This window comes from Dermacentor andersoni, chromosome 3 (assembly GCF_023375885.2).
Source record: "Dermacentor andersoni chromosome 3, qqDerAnde1_hic_scaffold, whole genome shotgun sequence".
Lineage (NCBI taxonomy): Eukaryota > Metazoa > Arthropoda > Arachnida > Ixodida > Ixodidae > Dermacentor > Dermacentor andersoni.
The window spans coordinates 132,094,445-132,117,156 of record NC_092816.1 but is presented as its reverse complement, the minus strand read 5'-3'; the positions used below and the strand labels follow the sequence as shown (position 1 = coordinate 132,117,156).

The 22,712-nt window shown below is 45.4% G+C and overlaps 1 protein-coding gene across 2 annotated transcripts in view; it reads left to right on the top strand.

Annotated features, from left to right (window-relative positions):
• Positions 1-21,680, top strand: part of LOC140216766 (COMM domain-containing protein 7-like) — a 37,412-nt gene extending 15,732 nt beyond the window's left edge. For both annotated transcript variants that reach the window (XM_072287293.1, XM_072287294.1), the window contains exons 2-3: positions 9,148-9,318; positions 20,399-21,680. In XM_072287293.1, coding sequence (XP_072143394.1) covers positions 9,148-9,318; positions 20,399-20,605 — 378 coding nt within the window. In that variant the 3' untranslated portion in view covers positions 20,606-21,680. The remainder of the gene's footprint in view (positions 1-9,147; positions 9,319-20,398) is intronic.
• Positions 21,681-22,712: the final 1,032 nt, after the last annotated feature.

Here is a 22,712-nt window from a genome sequence, read left to right as displayed (position 1 = left end):
GCAGCACGGAGCCATAGTAACCTATGCAGCTTTAGCATAGCATGTTCTTATGCTTGAATGATATGGTTGTAAATAAGAGGCCTACCTCAATCACTGCTAATTCTTTCATGCTCAATTTGAGAACTACCTAATGTGCAGTGTCCATGCATGGTAACACTGCATACCTGAATTCCTCCCTTAAATTCTAGGGTGTCTGCCAACCGGGAATTCTCAGGGATTTTGAATAGTCTGGAAATACTCAGGGAAAACTCTGGGAATTTGTACATATATCAGGGAAAATTAGCTGTAATTCTATTGAAAGGGAACGAAAATCGCGTTAATGCTGGCGCGCGTAACAGAGAGGGATCATAACGAATACGCCTTTTGACGCTGTGCCGTCGGCTGGAGGAGTTGCCAGTGTACAGTCAACGACCGACTTTCCGGACGCCCATTAATTCTGATGGATTCGCGGCACCACCACGTACCCCATAGAGTGAATGTATAAAAATGTTTGAACTTTCGGACGCAAGAACCCTTCGCCGTCCGATTTTCCGAACTTTTTGCTGTGACCGTAGGTCCGAAACGGCATTAATCAAGGCCGCCACTGCAGTCGTTTTGATTACCTCGCCGCCGCGGTAAACGCTAGGCCCAGCTGTTTCAACGTTCGCTATTAAGCTTTTTGCCGTTTAGCAATGACACCAATTCCGTCTTTGTGGTCCTCGCGATTGGCGTCAAAGCTTGGAAAGTACGGCATGTTACATATTGCTGGTTCCCGAAAGTCAGCTTCACCTCTATAAAGAAGTGCTACGCAGTGAAGCATTGCAGTAAAGCATAACAAGCGTGGGAAGGGGCAATTGTCACGGGACGCAGTATCTATTCCTTAATTATACAGGCATCCAGCCGCCATCTCCTGTCTCAATACAAGCACCGATATGCCTAATGAGTGTACTGGCAGGCCTTTTCACATGTGCCTATGGCGATTTGAGCCCTTAACGGCAGTAAAAGACATGCATTCATTTTTTCTGATTTTACGGACGTTTTTGCAGCCTCTAGGGAGTCCAAAAAATTGGACGTTGACTGTACAACTGACGAAGAGTTGATGGTCCGTGGGGCGAACGCGCAGTGGAAGGAGGACAAGAGCAGAAAGGACCTACGCATTGAGGAATGAACAGGAAAAGAAGCGTGCCGCCGCTTCTTTCAAGGAGCTTGAGCTCAAAAAACAGTGTTGGCTGATGCCAAGATGCAGGTGTCCCTCATCCAAACCAAGATACACTCTTTAAAGCAGTGAAACGCAACACTGAGGTGTTGTGCGTGGGCTGAGAGTGCGTCAGGACAGTTGAGGCTGACACACCAGCTGTTGAAAGAGAATCTCACTTGTGACAAATTTGGGCCTCATACCAATGAGCTTGCTATCAATTGATAAAAATAGCTCGTATCCCCTGCAGTCACGGTGTCCACATATGTGGACGCGGCCTACGTTTTCCATTTCTGTGCAATGGTAGCAAGGAATAGAGCACAAACATTAAGGGAAATTGAGCATTCTGATAACCTAACTGACTTCCATTTTGCTTCTGAGTGATATGTGTTGTTACAGAGTACCACCTTGATGAAGGCACTGCCATGTTTTATGTGATGCTTGACGTAGGGCATATCGTTAGCAACCTTGAAATACATACTTTTTTCTTTCTTGAAATGCTTGAGGCCAATGAATAACTTGCACCTGTAATTCGAGTGGGAGATTTAATCCGTTTTATGAAGAAATGTAGCATGATTGGCTTTACAGTATTCAAATATTTAGTTACTCTGTAAATTTGGTGACTCATCATAAAATGCTCAGTCATTCTACGATCTTGATTTCTTTCAGAGGAGTCTCAAGCACGACCTATGTTTTACACATGTATCGACAGTCGATCATAATTTGTGACTGAAGGCGATATTCGAAAACATTTGTTTCTGTATGCATCTCCTTTTTATTCGAATTTGAGAATGTTCGACTCGATTTGCAATGAGTTTTACCATTTTTTTTTCAATGATATTTGATTCGCTGTGCATTTTACTAACACCTCCTGTCTCATTTCTTTTTGAATAAAATAAATGCTACTCTTTACTATTCAAACTGGATTAAGTTGCTTTCTTTTATGTTTAGCATGCTTACAGCACTGGGCGACATGGTGCCAGCCTGTCGTGATGTAGAACAGACTTCTGTATCACTCAGGGAATTCAGCAAAGGCACTCGGGGTAAACCAGGAAAGCTCAGGGAATTTGGAAATGTCAACTTATAGACACCCTGAAATCATTTTTAAAAAGATTTTGCACTTAATGCTGCCAGCTTCTTTCTCACATTTTACAAAAAGGTTGCATTCATTTTTTGGTCCAGATTGTTCAATACAGCACTTGGTACCAGGGGCGTAGCCAGGGGGGTGGCTTATGGGGCTTTGTACTCCCCCCCCCTCCCCCCCCTTCCCCCCGAAATCTTTTCAAGCTGTCATGCACCGTTGATTAAAACAACAACCCTCGGCATTGGAAATCATTCTGGATTTTGTCTAGAATGTCTTTTTCACGCCTAAAAAGACATACATTTTAGTGCAAGCATTGCGAACTCAGGCTCGATTTCGTGGCACCGCCTATGCACTTGCAGTCACATAACATAAGGAGCCCCATCCAAGCACCAAGTTTCAAGGGCATTTTGATGGTGAGCGGGCTCGTCACGGCATTTACGGAGCGCGTTGATTTCAATTCTGAAACTTAGTGGGTTCAACGTTTTCATAAACTTTGCATCCGAATGGTGCATTGACATTTCCAAAGTCGTGCTTTAGATTTTCAATTCCATAAGTTTGCGGGTTTAATGTTGTCATAAACATTTTGTGCCAAAGGTGCATAGAGCGTTTTTAAAGTCGTATATGGGACCATACAATGAGACAAGCCAAATCAACACACTATCAGACAAGTTGACAAAACACGCAGCGAGGCTTGATGAGACGAAGCATTGTGGTGTTTTATTTGTGCCGTCGTGTCTCAGAAAAGAACATCAACATTGTTTTTTCACTTGCACCAAAGCATCCATGTGAAGACACTAAAGCCAGCAAAGGTAACTACGTTCTTTTGTTTTTGTACTTTGAATTTTATTCGCAAGGACACATTCAGCCTCTTCAACTTTCTTGTTCTCGCTACCGGCAAGTTGCCAGAGCCAGCCAGAACGCATGCGTTTTTCTCGTGTTGCCCCGACCACCGCGCGGTCCACTTTGGTGCGCATTCGTTTTTCTCTGACCGATTGGATTTTCGCCTGGCAGAGTTTGACTCTTTCCAGCTAGCAGACGAGGAAAATAAATAATAGTTGCTCGCTGCCATCATTATGGGGACTCAACTGATTACAACGCGCTTGCTTGAGCGCAACTTCTGTGGAAAGTCTTGTCTTGCCGGTGTAGGATACTGAGTAGTATGCGTATGGTTCTCTGTGGACCAATCGTCTCATGTTTTCTTTCATATTCCTTTGGTAGCCACATTGGGTGCCGAAAGTAGGCATTTGATTGAGTTTGAATTTGTTCCTTCTTATTTGGAAAGTAATGAGCCTGAGGATGCTTCAGTTGCCGGATACTCTTACTATATTATTGCAATAGCAATTATATCGACACTCAGGTGCCTTCCTGCTGTCACCCTCATGTTCCATATGAAATCCAAGGGCAATAACATCCTGACCTTGGGCCGCGTGCTCTATGTGCGAGTGAAATCGTAGGGGGGCAGGGGGGGGCTCAGTCTTGTGTGCGCAAGGGAGAAAAGCGGGGAGGATGCGCGCCGCCTTTCGTCGCGCACGGTACGTCAGGGCGAGTAGAGGGCGAGCCTTGGGATTCTGTGATCTGTGAATCTGTGATTGCGCAACATGTTTATTTGCCTTGTTTGACGCATTATACACAGTGACTTTTTCTTAGATACATAGATTTATTGGACGCTTTTACGTATATTTAGATACCTTGTTGCGAGGTTTTGTGTATAAGTGCAGCAAACATTGTTTCCAGTGACACTTCTTTGCCATTTATCAAGCTGTATCTTCGCATTTGTATGTTTCATGGTATCTTCACATTTATAATGTAAGAGGGCTAATCAAATGAAAGTGAGCCTACCCACCCCACGCAATAATGGTTCGCTTCATTATCTGCGAGGCATGCGTATAGCACACAGGCATCTCTCATTTACAAAGGTGACACACAGGTGTGAGGATAAATGTTCCTTAATGCTCTCATACACTCCGTTGAACATGGTTGCAACATAATGGATGCTCCAAAGGTTGACCTGCATGGTGTCATAAGGTTTTTGACAGCTGAAAGTGTTTCTCAAAAAAGAAAGCTGCCGTGTACATTAAACATTGTATTTCATTGGCCACTGTGAAGCGTTGGAGCAAACTGTTCAGAGAAGGACGTGAAAGTTAAAGACGATCCAAGACCGGGCCAACGCCACCGTGCAATCACCCCCAACACAACTGCAAAGGTTGATGAGCTGATTAGACAAGAACAGAGGATAAGCATAGATGAACTGGCAGAGTGTGCGAACATCAACCACGGTTCAGTTCACACCATAATTCATGAACATCTCGGTTATTGGCTCTTGTGTGTGCAATGGAAGCCCAAGATTTTGAACCACCGGACGGCGACAGAAAGGTTTGGCGCTGCCTTGACTCATCTTATCCAGTATCACAATGGTCGTGACGACTTCTTGTCTGCAGCTGTGACTGGGGACGAATCATCATGCCACTACTACGAGCCTGAAACACAACGGCAAAGCTTACAGTGGAAAGATTTGAATTGACCACTCCAAAGAAAGCAAAGACTGTCATTTCCGCCGGAAAGGTGTTGACCTTTTTTTTTCGATCGTCGGGGGCCATTACTGATCGAATTTTCTAAACCTGGAAAGACTATCAGTCATGTCCGATATTGTGACACGGTGTATTGGCTGCATGTTACAATGTGTGTTGAAGCAATGAACGACAATCTTGTGGCCGTCATTAAGGAGTGTGCAATAGAAGTCGGCGGTAACTCCGTTAGACAGGATACCAGTAAGCTATCGCAGGGAATGAAAGATCTGATCAAGAAATGCCAATGTATGAAAGCCTCTAACCCTCCAGCTAGAATAGAACTAGCAGAACTTTCGAAGTTAAATCAACAAGCATAAGACAGCTGACATAAGGAAGTATAATATGGATAGAATTGAACAAGCTCTCAGGAACGGAGAAAGCCTAAAGGCAGTGAAGAAGAAACTAGGAATTTGCAAGAATTGGATGTATGCGTTAAGAGGCAAAGCCGGCAATATCATTACTAATATGGATGAGATAGTTCAAGTGGCTGAGGAGTTCTATAGAGATTTATGCAGTACAAGTGGCACCCACGATGATAATGGGAGAGAATAGTCCAGAGGAATTCGAAATCCCACAAGTAACGCCAGAAGAAGTAAGGAAAGCCTTGGGAGCTATGCAAAGGGGGAAGGCAGCTGGGAAGGATCAGGTAACAGCAGATTTGCTGAAGGATGGTGGGCAGATTGTTCTAGAAAAACTGTCCACCCTGTATACACAGTGCCTCACGACCTCGAGCGTACCGGAATCTCGGAAGAACGCTAACATAATCCTAATCCATTAGAAAGGGGACGCCAAAGACTTGAAAAATTATAGATTGATCAGCTTACTGTCCGTTGCCTACAAAGTATTTACTAAGGTAATTGCAAATAGAATCAGGAACACCTTAGACTTCCGTCAACCGAAGGACCAGGCAGGATTCTGTAAAGACTACTCAACAATAGATCATATTCACACTATCAATCAGGTGACAGAGAAATGTGCAGAATATAACCAACCATTATATATAGCTTTCATTGATTACGAGAAAGCGTTTGATTCAGTCGAAACCTCAGCAGTCATGGAGGCATTGCGGAATCAGGGTGTAGACGAGCCGTATGTAAATATACTGAAAGATATCTATAGCGGCTCCACAGTCGCTGTAGTCCTCCATAAAGAAAGCAACAAAATCCCAATAAAGAAAGGCGTCAGGCAGGGAGATACGATCTCTCCAATGCTATTCACAGCGTGTTTACAGGAGGTATTCAGAGCCCTGGATTGGGAAGAATTGGGGATAAGAGTAAATGGAGAATACCTTAGTAACTTGCGATTCGCTGATGATATTGCCTTGCTTAGTAACCCAGGGGACCAATTGCAATGCATGCTTACTGACCTGGAGAGGCAAAGCAGAAGAGTGGGTCTAAACATTAATCTCCAGAAAAGTAAAGTAATGTTTAACAGTCTCGGAAGAGAACAGCAGTTTACGATAGGTAGCGAGGCACTGGAAGTGTTAAGGGAATACGTCTACTTAGGACAGGTAGTGACTGCTGATCCGGATCATGCGAGTGAAATAATCAGAAGAATAAGAATGGGCTGGAGTGCGTTTGGCAGGCATTCTCAGATCATGAACAGCAGGTTGCCATTATCCCTCAAGGGAAAAGTGTATAACAGCTGTGTCTTACCAGTACTCACGTATGGGGCAGAAACCTGGAGGCTTACAAGAAGGGTTCTACTTAAATTGAGGACGACGCAACAAGCTATAGAAAGAAGAATGATAGGTGTAACATTAAGGGATACGAAAAGAGCAGATTGGGTGAGGGAACAAACGCGAGTTAATGACATCTTAGTTGAAATCAAGAAAAAGAAATGGGGCATGGGCAGGACATGTAATGAGGAAGGAAGGTAACCAATGGTCATTAAGGGTTACGGACTGGATTCAAAGGGAAGGGAAGCGTAGCAGCGGGTGACAGAAAGTCATGTGGGCAGATGAGATCAGGAAGTTTGGAGGGACAACATGGCCACAATTAGTACATGACCAGGGTAGTCGGAGAAGTATGGGAGAGGCCTTTGCCCTGCAGTGGGCGTAACCAGGCTGATGATGATGATGATGATACAATCAAGAACATGCAACATGGGAATTTGATGAATGGGGTGATCTTGCTCCACGACAATGTTCCTCCCTACGTCGCTGATCTGGGGTGGCTTGCATGAACATTTAAGAACGAAAATAATAACGAATTTAAGAACGCATTTTTAAATGTTCGACAGACAATGTTTAGTCCACACAAGAAAGCATTCTTAAATTTGTTATTTTCGTTTTTAGATGTTCGTGCAAGCCGCCTCTGGTTAACACAACACTGGCAAAGTTCAAGTGGGAAACGCTGCAATATCCGCCATACAGCCCAGACCTGTCGCCTTGCGACTTCCACATTTTGAGGCAACTGAAAAAACAGCTCAAGGCAACCAGATTCATGTCGGGCGATGATGTGAATGAGTCAGTTACAGACTTTTTGAAGTAGCAACCCAAGGAGTTCTACGAGACAGGAATCACGCGACTCATTAGTAAGTGGGACAAATGTCTAAATGGTCATGGAGACTACTTTTTGATAGAATACACCGTTTGTCAGATATTTGCATTGGCTCACTTTCATTTGACTTGCCCTTGTATATTTTGCAGAAATTCTGCCTTCTATATTGGCTCTCTGTTGCAACTATAATTTCGGTGCAATTACAATAAATGATCGGTGACAGCTGCTCCTGTGCAATACATTGAAACAAAGAAGAGTGTCATTGAGATTTTTCCCTGGCCGTTGCATTTGTACAAAAATATGAACAAGGTTGGTTTTTGAATGGCAACATTTCATTAACATATTTGCCCTCAACTTGTTCATTTCATGGCCTTTACTTTTTCATATCGGTGGCATGCACTGTTTTGCTGGTTTCGAACTGATGTAGCTCTAAAGTTCGTGTGATGTTTTCTTTACTTATTAAATAGACAAAAAACATGGAAGCATTGATGTCACTTATTTCGGGTGCAATTTTTGGTACATACGAGTATATTCTTTTATGAAAAAATACATATTTTACTTGTCCTCACAGTGCATAGCGTTCAATTTCGTTTGCAGCATCTTTAGCAACGGCAATGCAGTTATTATACATTTATTTGATTCCTCGACAAATTCCATAAAGAGGAGGCCGAGTGGCAACGTGAGCCCCCCCCCTAGTGAAATGTCTGGCTACGCCACTTTTTGGCACAAATACTTGCCTTCTTTGTCCTGAAAAAAAGTGTGCACTTTTCTTTGTCTTAGGCCTCTTAATGTCCACACAGTACCCCAAACTATTAATGGAACCCATTCTCAAAAGCCTGCAGGTGGTGGAGGTAACATAACTATGTTTAATTAAGCATCGCTCACTGCAAGGGCCACTGACGAAGGCAAATCTGCATTTGTTTTTCAAAATCGGGCAAGTAACTTTACCAAGTGTTACATGGAAATTTCCAGGCCATTGTGATAACTGCACAGTCCCAGGACATGTCGGCTGATGGATTTACAAGGATGCACGCAGTTAGGTGAATTTCACCTTGACCAAGTCGGGTTATGTGTGCTGTATTTATTCCTTTGAAACTGTGACGCCCTATGGGCGCTGCAACAACTGATCTTATCACACCCATAAAATGTGATCTTGCAGTGAAACTTGAGTAAGAACACCGCAGAGGTGAAATCATTTTATAATTAAAACAAAAAAAAAACTGCAGGTCTCTATACATTTTCCTGCTGTGCTACTTTTACATTTCCCCGCTTCCTTCAGTTATACTGTTTTCAGAGTCTGCCTCGTCCGTTGCCAGTGGCAGCAGTGGGACTTTGTAGTTGGGCAAAGGTTGGCTGGGCCTGCAGTTATGTGGCTTTCCTGTGGCAGTTCTTGTGTACAGCAGGTTGGGAGAAGTGGAGGCTAGTTACATGTCTAATGGGGACAGAACGTACCCGTGTTCAAGGTTGCATTGTAATTTCACTTATTGTCCTGAGCAGCAGTGGTGACAGCTTTTAGAAAGCAAGCAGGAGGATGGTTGCAGTGGTAGAAGATGTTGGTTTGGCTCTCCCCTGCGGCAAGTTGTCTTTTTGTCTATTTGCATTTTCCTTATTATTTTCTATGCTTCACTTGACAGGAACAGTTGGTTTCCCCCTATCCTCTTCCTGGCTTCGTTGTCTGTTGACTTCGTGCGGTTGTAACAAATGGAAAATCGGGCCCTTAGGGTTCCCATTAATTTTATTGCTCATTTTAGACTAGAAGTGATTCAGATGTGTCAGGCAACAACAGTGGCATAGTAACCACGCATGCATTGAACACTGCAGGCAAGCAGTAGACCTGGCAGCGAGACCCTGTCCCTTCTGCTGTCCGAGGCGTCGCGACATGGCTTAGACGCTCCTCAGCTGCGCCAGAGCCTGGAGAGCCTCGGTCTGGACAGTGCACGTGCAGCCACCCTGGCTGATCGCTGGCTGGCATCCTCTGCTGCTGCGCCGCAGGTACCTGTGTCAGCGTGCACTTTAATGAGTATTTCTGTGTTATTTTTATTCAGGCCTGAAGCATAACAATTTGCTGCTTATCGTTTGTGTTATATTGGGTGTCAGTTGCCGAGTTCCAAGCCTTGCAATGAACTGTGCTCCTCAGTAGTACATGTGACAGCGTTTTGTGCACATTTGAGCGGTGTGTGTCTCTGTGTGTGTGCATTTGCGCTGGGTTAAAAGGCTATGTAACAAGCAGGCTCTCATGCTGTAATGAAAACCATTTGGAAAAAGCTTTCACTTGAGGAATTGCTGGTGTCATTATACAATCTTCAATCACCCTTTAATGCTGTTTTTCGTAAATTCGTGCCATACTGAATAAGTGCAGCCTATGTCCTGGGAGTACGTTTTCTGGCTCAAGGGCCGGTTGTCACACATTCGTGACAGTGTTTTTGACCACAAACAGGTGACGCCACCTAGTAACGGGAGTCTGGCAACCATTTTTTGCAGCTGCAATCGGCAATGTGCTCACACATGCAATGCCAACTATTTTCTGCAGGTTTTTGTGAACGTAAAGAAAGTCAGTTCATGGTTCCAAAATTTTCTTTCTACAGGTTACAACCCAGAGATTGTGACGGGTGTGTAGTGAGCTTGAGAATGCAGTTAATTCTAGCATTACTGCCTTGGCTAGAGTATGCCACAAATTTGCAACATTCAGCATTTGCAGCACTAATCGGCTCTAGCAACATTTGTTCAAAAACCAGGAAAGTGCCTTGCTTTTTGGCAGGTAATGGATGTTAGGTCCTTTTACAGTGGGAAGGGGCTCCACGCATGCTTTCTGCTGGAGGATATAAGCGACAACTGTCTAAGAGGAATAAGAGTAGTGCGAAGTCGGTGTCTGTAGCCAGCAGTAGCATAGCATAGCAAGGAATTTTTTTTTTTTCGGGGGTGAGGGTCACACATTAGACTGCGGTAGGGGGTGGGGTAGGCAGGTGTTGTTACAAGCCATTTTGTACATGGCATCCCTTGTATACATAACTTTCAGGGGTAAGGTGGGTGGCACAGAGCGATGGGAAGGCACATGCTTGATGTGCCCAACCCCCTGCTACGCCACCTCCCTGTAGCGTGCGTTAGCACTGGCAGCACCGGACCCTGGCTAGCTGTCGACAGCACATGCCCGCCATGCAAGGGACCAGGGTGCAAGGGAAGGGACAGAAAATTTATGATGTATGCAAAGTGCAATGTTCACCTCTTTCTGAATAGAAGTGTCAACTGTTTTCAGTATATTCAAGAGCCATAGGTTGCAAGAGAAAGTCGTAACATCTATTCATGAATTATGTGATCATCTTAAGTGTGAAATAAACAGTTATGCACAAGTTAAGCCAGAAACTGCCTCAGGCCAATTTTTTTCCTGTGATATGTGCAATACATTTCTTGGCCTAAGTACTGGATGTTGCGAATTCGCATCTTACCCCAAAGTTCATAGGAATTTCAGTCATCCCACAAAATATTTGTGGCATTTGATTACGAGGTCTAGATGAAGTTAAAATTTCCTGCAACAACTTGTTCTGCCAGGCCTTTAATAATTTGAGCAAAAAAGTATTAATGTTTGCATATATCAATTTTTGCTTCTGACGTAATAGCATTTAAAATGAGCCTTGCTGTTCATGTTTATGATTGGTACATATAGGAAGAAAGTTGTCTGACAATAGACCCCATCGAGTAGATGAAACAGATTATTTTAGTATCAAAAGCTTCTTTAAACATGCTGTTGTATTATTGTTATATTGAAAGAAATGCTACAGTGTCAGGCATATGTTTATCATGCATTGTTCATGTACTTAGAAGCATGCTTCTTAATTGCTGTTTAATGACTAAAAGGAACACAGGTGTTTAAACACTAAAAGGAAAAATTATTTCAGCTGTATTTGTAAATTACCATTCTGCAATACCTAAAAAAGCCACTCATACCACAAGAGAAGGTATGACAAGCTATAAAAGGCACAAGAACAAGACAGGAGGCTATGGTGCCGTGACGTTCCCACACCAATTTGCCATGATGCCATGGATTTTGACGGCATCTCCTCAGGCCTAGTTAATTCTCTTAGTGGTAAAGATGAGCTACATTTTATTATAAGTGAGCAAGAGCCTGAAGTTTCAGCAACTTTTACCAAGCCATCGTGGCCAAAATTTTATAGGTTATGCATTGTGGAAACAAAAAATATAAATAAATAAATACAACCAGAAAGTTCGGACATATTTGTGATAAAACTAGTTGCCACTGCGGTGCCCATGGAGTCGGTTTCAGTGGAATAAATACAGCGCGCATGACCCGGATTGGTCAGTGTGAAACCTGCCCAACTGCATGCGTTCTTGTGAGTCCATCGACCAGCATGACCTGGGACTGTGCAGTTATCACAATACTCTCTTTATTGTCCCTTGAAAGGGGCACTGCAACAATTTCGAACATAGTGTTGCCGCTCAAGATGGCGTTTGGGCCAGGAATCCACCAGGCCCATTGATGAGTACATCCGGCAGTAGGAATGAAGGAAGAAGGGTTTATTTTACGTTATTTACACTGGCTCCAGATAGGGAAGCTCACTCCTTGTAAGAGCGTATTAAACGTCGGAATTCACATCAGGGCACGTCGGCTCACCCACGGCACCAAAAGTCTCCGCCTTTAATGCCGTCGTGTTTGCTAGGTGACGAGACTAGGAGATCTGATGACTGTATCGCAGCCAATTGCAACCGTCGAATCGCCCACATTATCCCACCCATGATATCGTACCATTCCACCAAACTCCGCCTCCAATGTTGTACTTTCGCCTCCGCATATTTAGCAACCTGGGAATACAGGGTCTAAGCTGTTCCCTTGGTAGCATTCGATGTTGGCCCTTTTCATCAATTAGTTCAGGTTCTCAGGTAGAGGGGTCTTTTGTTGACCCGTTAACGGTTGGTGTCAGCGCTGCGTTGACTTCTGGATCGGCACTTATAGATGGGTGGGGTTGCCTCATGGTAAACGTCTAACTAAAGCCCTTAGCCATGTTGAGACGTAGCAGTGGTAAGAAATTAACAAGCTGTAGACACTGCTGCTGGGAGCATGAGAGCGAAATATTAGTCTCCTGCGTGCAGCAGAGAGCCAACGACCTTTCATAATAGATCACTTGCACTCTCTTGTGGCTTTCGAGGCCCCGTCTCTTTTATTTATTTGCTTACTTATTTATTTATTTCCCATACCCTCAGGGTGTAAACACATTACAGAGGGGAGGGGCATACATAGTAAAAGTGAACACGAAAAATAATAACAAGAGGAGCGAAGCATTATACAGAATAGTTACATACTGCTGTAAACTACACACAACAAAGTAATGTACGGTACTACAATAAGTTTGATGGGGCATTTTTAAAGCTAGTTGAATCAGCTATGTCCATTATGAAGGCAGGTAAGCGATTCCAGTCCCTTGCGGTTCTGGGGACTAATGATTGTGAGCATGCAGTAATTGAAAAATATGGTATGTCAACTTTATGGGGATGATCACAAGCCAGTGTGGCGCTCTTTGGCCATACCTGGCCCTTGCGCCACTAAACAACACACATTCATTCACAAGCCAGTGTGAGATGGTGCTGGTATGATGAACAAGGATCGAAGAGTGGGTTTGTGGTAGTACATTTTGTGAAAAAGACAAATGCGTGACTGCTTTCTACAGTTGGCTAGGGAAGGAAGACGAAGAGTAGCTTTCATTTCTGTGATGCTGGCATTGCGATTATGGTTAGCTGAAATAAAGCGAGTGGAGCAATTTTGCACTGCCTCAATGCCCTGTATCAATGTAGCGTGATGTGGATTCTACACAGACGAAGCGTATTCAAGCTGGGGCCGAACGTAGGTTGTATAATGTAACAGTTGGAGTGACAGTGGGAGAAGGTAACAGTTTTTCAAGTAACCTAATGTTTGGTTTGCTTTAGCTATTAGTCAATGCGATGTTTGCGTGATAAGTGACTACATATGTAAACACCAAGATAGCGATAGGAAGCTGTGGTTTGCAGGGAGTTAAGAAGGTAGGATGGATAGATAACTTCACGCCTAGTTGTGCGCATGCTTTTGCATTTAGCATCTCTTAATTCCATGTGCCACCACTCTGTTACAATATTTAGATCATGCTGAAGTGATGTTACGTCTGAATCGTTTGCTATTGCCACTGTCAATGACGTCACTGCAAGTGTGGCAACCCTTGATGTCAGCCACTGGGCAATTGTTCAGGACCATTAATTACCCTCAAGCTTTCACGCACTTGCACACCCTCCCAACCGTCCAGAAAATGGGGAAGCATTGGTTGTTAATGTGGCCCTCCTGGCCTGGCACTGTTCGTTTGTTGCTCTCAGGCACCTTTGTTAGGTGCCGGTCTTGAAGGGTTACCATAAGCACACCACGGAAAGAAGAAAGGAGTAATAGGCAGGGCATTGCCATCGGAGCCGGCTCATTTGAGAGGAAACGTTCAGTTGAGGTGGAACAGGAAAAATAAACATTGTGCTCTTCATATCTCCATTCTTATTACGTCCTTTCCAAAAATTTTGTTCAGTATTATATTTGTTGAAAGGCGTCATACTCATCCAAATGTCTTTCATAGATTAGAAAAGGTGTTTCAGGGCTCCTTTAGGTTGCAGCAGTTCACTCAAAATGGCACCTGTAGCTTTAGGTATCTAACACAAGTCTGAACACTAACATCTCCACATGTCTTAAAAGGTATTCTTTTCGTGATTACAAATCACACCTTCATTATTTTTTGTCACATACTTGTTCAGCATCATCTAAATGCACTGCTGAACGTACAAATGTGCATTTTACTACAGGCTTATCCACTCTTAGGGTGAACACACGAGCAAGTAAATGCACTGTGTTCAGCGTGGGTGCAGCGAGCACAGCTGCGCATCAAAGCGAATGTGCATATTTGATGCCTGGAGCTGTGGCTTCATGTCTTCTGCTGAGACATTAATATGCATTGTGGTAAAGTGAACTTCACTCCCAACTATATGTGAATTGTTGCTGCAAAGCCAGCCTTGCATTTGCACACTGTGCGTAAACAGCAAGCAGGCGCGTCACGCTAAGCCAATCAAGCTCAGTCAGTTCTTTGAGGGAACAGGATTTGGTTCTTCTCAAGAGCTGCTGAGGGCGATAAAAGGGTCTGAATCGTATTTCCTCTACAGAAAAAGCTTTCTAGTACTGTTGATGTAGTTCATTATCTGAAGGAGGTGACACCACTGACCTTTTACATGTGGTTCACAAATGCAAAAATGGATTTGCCTCTACGACAGTGTGCTACTGAGAATGAATCTCACTGCAGTGCAGGTCTGGCTGGCCCAAACAACATAGCCGAGGACACAAAGCCACGCCTCCAGGCATCACCATACTTGTGCATGTTTTCTTTGATGCACATGCTCATCCAAAGAGAAGTTGAGCTTGTACTCTGCAAAGCCAAATCGGTTGTAAGTGGCCAGTAAACATACTTGATGTGACCACTCAATCTTACGACCATGACGTTCACCTTTTTACCACGTGTGCATGTAGCACAGGCACCATTTCGTAATAAGCACGGTATGGCATTACATAAGTTACGGGTATAAACATGGAGAGAATTCAATGAGAATTACTAGGAAATAGAGAACACAGAAATATTTAGTGCCTGTAAATGCCGTGACAGCTGCAGCTGTGTGACTGGCAACCTTTCTCAAGAAAAAAGAATTCCACCATAGCTTTTTGCATTGCAAGAGGTGATTTTGTGCATGGCCAAAGTGCCACGTTGCCCACAGCACTTATATGGCACTAAGGCACCAATAGCAGTACCAAAGGTAGTATTTGCTGATGAGTATACAGACATGCCCATTTATCGGGGTGAAATATCGCCTCGTGCTGGCATCAGTTCAGTGGCTGTTTGTTGGAGGTGCTGTTAATCAGAATGCTGTATCCTTCTTGGTGTTCTACTACGGAAGTACAGCCCCATACCACCGCCCAAAACCTCGCATTTTGGGTAGTGCTGTTGGGCACCTGAAAGCATGGAAGTTGCATCATTGTACCGGCAAACTTTTTATCTGTCGAGCTGTATGCATAATGTTGAACCACACTGACGTGTTTAGTGCTTACATGTGATGTCCCCGTTTCTATTTCTGGCACTCAAAATGGAAAGTGCAGGAAATCCTCTACTGAGTTGCACATTCTTTTACCGCACTCTTAAACAAATCTACACCCTTTGGGGCTTATCTTGCCACACAACAATAATCGTCATCTGTCTTGTCCGCATTTCCTTTCTTTAACAATGCAAGCCCAATACTTCTAATTCACAATCGGCATGCGCATTATCAGCATGACAAAGCATTGTCGACAGTAAACTAGCGAGCCCAGTGTTTTCAAGAAAGGAAACGCTAGCAAGACAGATGACGATTATTGTTGTGTGGCAAGGTAGGCCCCAAAGGGTGTAAATTTGTTTAAAAGTGTAGTAAATATGTGCTTATTTTGTTGCTACAGCAGTTCTGTTCAGCAGTTAGACTTTGCCCAGACGATCCATTTGTGACTGACTGAAACCATGCCAGCTGTTGGGGTCTCGGTGCTGACGCCCGTTATTGCAAATGGGTCGCAAGCCCCAAGGGTAGCGTTGGCCTGGCGGCCTGGGGCACTGGAAGCATCCGAAGGTCCCGGCGAAGCAAGAGTAGACTGGTAACAGAACAACTTGTTTATTCTAACAACGCAAAAGAGCGGCCGGTCAGGTCGACCGAAGTGGAGAGACGGGAGAGCACGTAACTCAACAGAAGAAATCGGAGCCTCCCTCTCGGCGTCCGGGGGCAGCTGCTCTTATACTCTCGGCGTCGTGGGCAAGAAGGAAGGTCACGGGATGAGCCCACGCGACGGCGGAGCACGGAGCCCACGCGACGGCGGAGCACGGACGAGCTGAGAGACATGTTGAGACGAGTGTAGTGACGCATCGCCAACCCGCCGACGGACAGACCTCCTGGCTCCTCACTTGGGGAGCTCCGCTCCCCGGCTGCCGCGTTTTGACAAGCGTGGGCACACACACACACACGCACACACGAAGACACGTGGCACTGAAACACGCCTGGACACGCTTGGCGGGGAGGCGTTGCGGCGGCGTCGAACGGGCCAAAATGTCCGCCGCTTTGAACGAAGCCCCGGAGTCCGTTGCATCCGCGCCGGCATTACCGCGCGTCGTAGGCGAAACGTAACAGACCGCCCCGCCGGGGGAAGGAGATCCCGATGGTCAGGGGACTGCATCCGCTGTCCGGAGGGATGTCGCTCGATGATGCTCATAACCGAAGTCGGGCGTCCTTTGGCGTTTCTTGAGCGCAGCGCACAGAGAAGGCCTCGTTCTCACGTTCAGGTTCACACAGGATACTGCAAAGTGACTTCGGGAGAGTTGACATTTTTGTTCTCGTTTCCGGCAAGCGTTAGAACTACGCCGAAAGTCAACCGCTCAGTCAGCAAGCACGGCACAACCCTCACTAAGCCCTGCCAGGCTCTTTCCCCTTTTATACTGCTGCCTAGTTCCTTACAGTAGTTTAGCAGCACTCAGAACGCGTCCACAAATCGGAAAATTGCACTAGAAAGCACATCATCACTTTGAAACACTACACAAAAGCAATAGGTTAAAAATCCTGCCTCAGGAAGAAAAACATCAGTAACAAGCAATTTTGAGGCTGATTCCCACGTTAGGGGCTTCGACTTAAGCCATCGGCGTTACCGTTGAGACTCCCCTTTTTGTAACGCACCTCAAAGGAATATTGTTGCAAAGCGAGGCTCCAGCGCAGGAGGCGGCCATTTTTGGGAGAGATGGTCTGCAGCCATTGGAGAGGGCAGTGATCCGTCTCAATGATAAACCTCGAGCCAGCTAGGTAACATGACAATTTCTGAACGGCCCACACGATACACGCACACTCTTTCTCGGTGGCGCTATACGCCTGCTCACGACTCGTCAGCTTACGACTAGCATACAGGACGGGGTGTTCTACTTCTCCATTTTCCCGTTGGCACAGTACAACGCCCATGCCTCGCTCACTAGCATCACACTGAACAACGAACCCTTTTGTGTAGTCGGGCGATCGTAGCACAGGCTGGCTTGTTAGGGCGCTCTTTAGGGCGCTAAAAGCTCTTTCCTTTGTCTCATCCCAGACGACTGTTTGCGGCTCTGTCTTTCTCAGAGCATCCGTCAAGGGAGCCGCGATATCAGAGTACCTGGGGATGTACCTCTGATAGTAGCCGGCGACACCTAAGAACGACCGAATATCGGTCTTCGTGCGCGGTTGCGGGAAGTCTCGCACAGCGGCCACCTTTATTTCAGAGGGGCGGCGACGACCCCGACCAATCACGTGTCCGAGGTAGACAACCTCGGCCTGTGCTAACTGGCACTTGGGAGCCTTGACTGTCATTACGAGCGCGTTCCATCTCTACCTCGAGACGCTTCATTTCCAAAGCGTGTTCGCGCTCTTCTTTTTCTTTCTGTTCTTTAAGTTCACGCTCCTGTCTCTCTTTCTGTTCTTTAAGTTCGCGCTCCTGTCTTTTTGCCGTCTCCCTCTCCTCAATGGTCTCAAGACATTCCGACAGCTCGTCATCCTCAGCTTCTAACTCAAGAATAGCCCTTAGCAGTTCTGGTTTTCTGAGTTTGTCTGAGACATCCAGACCCAACTCTCTTGCAAGCTCCAGCAATATCGGTTTGCGCAACGACTTCAAATCCATGGCTGCTCTGAATGCTGCTTTCTCTACTGCCTACTATTGTCTTGCCGCAAACTAACCCGGCAGCAACGACAACCACAATTACCAGCTCTGTTTCTGACACTAACAAAAGCCTGGCAAAACTCAGAAGAAGAAAGTCCCGCACTCACCAAACCTCGCAGCCAAGAATTCAGCGCAGTCGTTCCGCTGCAGGCAACCAGTCATCACACAGGGCTCGTTGCACTGCTCCCGGATGGTCGTTGTGCTGCTCAGCATACATTCAACCGCATCTCTTCGCTGCTGGCCTCCGTTGTCGCGATCTCACCGCTGGCAACCAGCTGTTGGGGTCTCGGTGCTGACGCCCGTTATTGCAAATGGGTCGCAAGCCCCAAGGGTAGCGTTGGCCTGGCGGCCTGGGGCACTGGAAGCATCCGAAGGTCCCGGCGAAGCAAGAGTAGACTGGTAACAGAACAACTTGTTTATTCTAACAACGCAAAAGAGCGGCCGGTCAGGTCGACCGAAGTGGAGAGACGGGAGAGCACGTAACTCAACAGAAGAAATCGGAGCCTCCCTCTCGGCGTCCGGGGGCAGCTGCTCTTATACTCTCGGCGTCGTGGGCAAGAAGGAAGGTCACGGGATGAGCCCACGCGACGGCGGAGCACGGAGCCCACGCGACGGCGGAGCACGGACGAGCTGAGAGACATGTTGAGACGAGTGTAGTGACGCATCGCCAACCCGCCGACGGACAGACCTCCTGGCTCCTCACTTGGGGAGCTCCGCTCCCCGGCTGCCGCGTTTTGACAAGCGTGGGCACACACACACACACGCACACACGAAGACACGTGGCACTGAAACACGCCTGGACACGCTTGGCGGGGAGGCGTTGCGGCGGCGTCGAACGGGCCAAAATGTCCGCCGCTTTGAACGAAGCCCCGGAGTCCGTTGCATCCGCGCCGGCATTACCGCGCGTCGTAGGCGAAACGTAACACAGCATATGATCAGGCCAAGCCTCAGCTCTAGCAGCATCAGGAGCCTAAGCCCTCACGGCGGTTTTTCTGCAACACTTCAGGTGCCCAAGTCATCTGCTAAACAAAGCTCGGGTGTACGCTGGTGGTAATGCCAGCACCTAACTAGTTTTAAATGCTGCTGGCGTGTTGGCAGACATGCTCGCAATGCCAAGGAATTGGGAACCCACACTTTGGTGACAAGTCACAGCACATTGAAACGGTCGAGAGTGAGCAAACCAGGGCTGGAGCCACCATTCTGACGAGCGGACTTGACTTTGTCAGGGCCCCCCTCGTAGAAACATTGGCTGTCAATGATTTGTACAAACAGCACAGGTGCTGCGTTGCTTTGTCAGTGTTGTTTTGTTCTTTCAGTGTTTTACTGTTTTTCCTTTCAGCACCTGTGTGGTCGTGTCTTTCATCGGTCCCATCGCTACTCTATCTTTCTCAGAATTTCTCGCTGTTTCTCCCTGTGTTCTAAATCTGGCGACAAATTTTGTAAATGTCTACCAGTTTAATGTACTTAGTCAAAAAGCAGAACCTAGAGCTTTAGATCCATTTATATTGCCTTCCTAACAAAAAGTGCAATTTATACGCACACTGTGAATCCTGTGAAGGTAACCATTGCATCATCATGGTCACTGAGCCTACGGTCATAGAGCCAATTTCAGTCACTCGCGTGTTGCTTTTAAATAATTAAGTGCATTCTAGGAGGCTATCTTTGAAGCCAGTTTCCTAACTTTAAAGTTGCTAAGATGTCGCCAATTGTTTGCGTATTGTTAAAAAATGTTGCCGGTCACTAACATGAAAAATTTGTCACTAAACATACGAAAAAGTTGTTAAATCTAGTGATAGAATAGCTAAAATGGCAACACTACTACTGGGTAGCAAAAGTCAACATCAGAGGCCATGCTTTATCATACAGCAAAAATTATGGAAGCAATTAGTATACATCGTAGCCACCATATTCTGGAAACTGCTCATGCTGAGAGGCCTTGGTGAAAGCAACTTGGCATTCTTTCTTGAAAACCAGGCATGTAGCAATGCCAAGTGTTATATTGAATGATCCAGACCTTACAATGCTATGTTGCAGCTAAATTTGTGCAAGAACAAAGCAGCGGTAAACTGGATATAATTTTTTTTTATGCGCAGAGAAAAACATTGTCTCCATATGTGTACAGGTTTTATGACGTGATGTACTATTTGATTACAGCAAATAGAGATGCATTCACTTGTGCTACTTTGTCAGTTAACATTCAGCACTGTATAATACATCTATTTAGAAACCTTAGTACTAACTAACTTAGTGCTAATGCTAACAGCAAACACTGGTGTGTGGGCAGAGAAAGTTTTGCTTTAATGAGAAATGCTTTTGTCTTGGCAGGTGCGGCCCTGGCAGCTACGGGACGTGGAGTGGCGTTTCGGAGTCACAGTGGCCAGCTCGTCGCAGGAGCCACGAGGCAGCTTTGTGCAGCTTCGTTTGGCACTAGCGAATGGACAGGACGTACACGTTGAGATGAACCTTGCTCAGTTCTACTCTTTGTGCCACGAGATGGAGCAGGCGAAGCTCACTTTGGAGGCCTTGCGTTGAGATCCATTGCACCGAAGCTTTATTCGTTGCAATTTACGTGCTGTAGTTGTAACTGATTGAATGACACAAATAATAGCCATTCGTCTTGTGCCCTGCTTGCGATGGTCTTTGTGTGCATTCTTCTTGAATGGTGTGTAATGCACAAGCTGGGTCTAGTTTCAAGCAAGTTCTACAAAATGGGCATGCTTTTCATGCTATACTACTTTTGGAGCACCAGGAATCATCCAGACCCTTTGTAATTAAAAATAAAAATGGTGTAAGCATCAGTTTTTCTTATTCAAAAGGTGTTGTAGCTCTCATACTGAGTGTGAAATCAGTAATATCACGTGAAACGACCTGTGATACATGGTAACAGACAGCGCAAATGCAGAGGACGAAAAAATAACTGTTCACTTGATTTGTGATAGTTTACTCTCGCTGCAGCTTAAAATTTTTAGCTGCAGTTAAAATTCCTCCATATTGCTCTACAGCAGTTAGTTTGTTCAATGCTTTCTTTGTCCTGGCAAAAAAAAAAAGAATTTCGTCTGCATACTCTAGCATTTTAATCTCCTATCATAGCACGCTGTAACCACAAATGACCCGCCGTGGTTGCTCAGTGGCTATGGTATTGGGCTGCTGAGCACAAGGTCGCGGGATCGAATCTCAGCCATGGCAGCCGCATTTCAATGGGGGTGAAATGAGAAACCCAGGGTACTTAGATTTAGGTGCACGTTAAAGAACCCCAGGTGGTCAAAATTTCCTGAGACCTCCACTACGGCATGCCTCATAATCGGAAAGTGGTTTTGGCACTTTAAACCCCATAGTTTTTTTAGTTAAAATTTTCCTTTAAGGTATTTGCTAACAAATGTATTTAGGCTGTTAATGTCTTGGCTAACTACAGCCTTTAAATTATCGTCTTATGCTCCATGTACAGTTTACTTCTTGAACATTGCATCACTGCTCAGAGAAAGGGAATTTGCAAATTGCTCACTTAGCGCAACCACAAGCGAGCTTTCGCATCAAGGCCACTTCCTGGTCATCTAGTTCATGACATTGTATTTCTTTGATTCTGCAATAAATATTTTTCGGTTGTGTAGATCATTAGATAAGCTTGACGGCTGGGCTTGTAATTCTAGATAGAGTAGCTGCCTCACATGCAGCACCTGCTGCACTAAGGTAATAGCTACAGTGGTGGTGCAGCTGCGTCATTTGTGCCTACTGCAATTCTACTTCCTTGCACCTGGCTGCACCCACTCAAGTGCCATTTGTCCCAAAGTGTGGTATTTTTGCTTCCTTTCACAGCAATGGAACAATTTGAGTAGGGGTATGCGAATACTGGTATATGCATGCAAATGAAATAGTGAAGGGTTAAATAGTTCAATTTGTGAGCTGATTATCTGTTGCCACATTCTTTTAATATTCAGTGAAAACCCCGGCAAAGTCGGTGCCTCGCACGCAGCCTTTCGACAGCGCTTGGTCTTTTTCGGTCCAAAATAATAATAGTAATAAATATATAAATTCTGGAGTTTTACATGCTGAAACCAGGAACTGATTAGGGAAACAGCGACAAAAGCAACGATTATGTAAAGAATGTTGGGGTGGGGTAAATATAGCACCTATTAGCCACTGGAAGGCATCCACATCGTATCAGCAGGCTAATGCTCAGATTTACACGTTTGCACACACAGTTATAAAATTTCTGTCAACACTTTCTGTCAACACAAAGTTCTGCACAAATGTGGTAGTTTCTAGCTGGTTGCCTGAGGTTGCGAGTGGCACTTCAACGGTTGTCGAAAACCTGTACGCATAATCTACAAATCAATATCTGATAAGCCACTAATAGGAGCATATTAGCGGCAAGATTTCTGTGACAGCTTGCGGCCCATATTACATCGGCCAATGACTCATTTTCGTCACAGGCGCACTGCCCTGGCCATTGGGCCAAATCAGCACTGCTTCGTCAGGTCAGGTGTCGGTGGCTAAAGTAATGATTTAGTGCCGAATCGACTTGTACCTATTTGCAGAATTCGCGTGACACTCGGAAAGCTGACAAACTGCCCTGCAACAAAAGCGAATGTTTGAGATGCTACCGTTCCCAGTTTCCATTGCCATCTTTTGACATCGTACA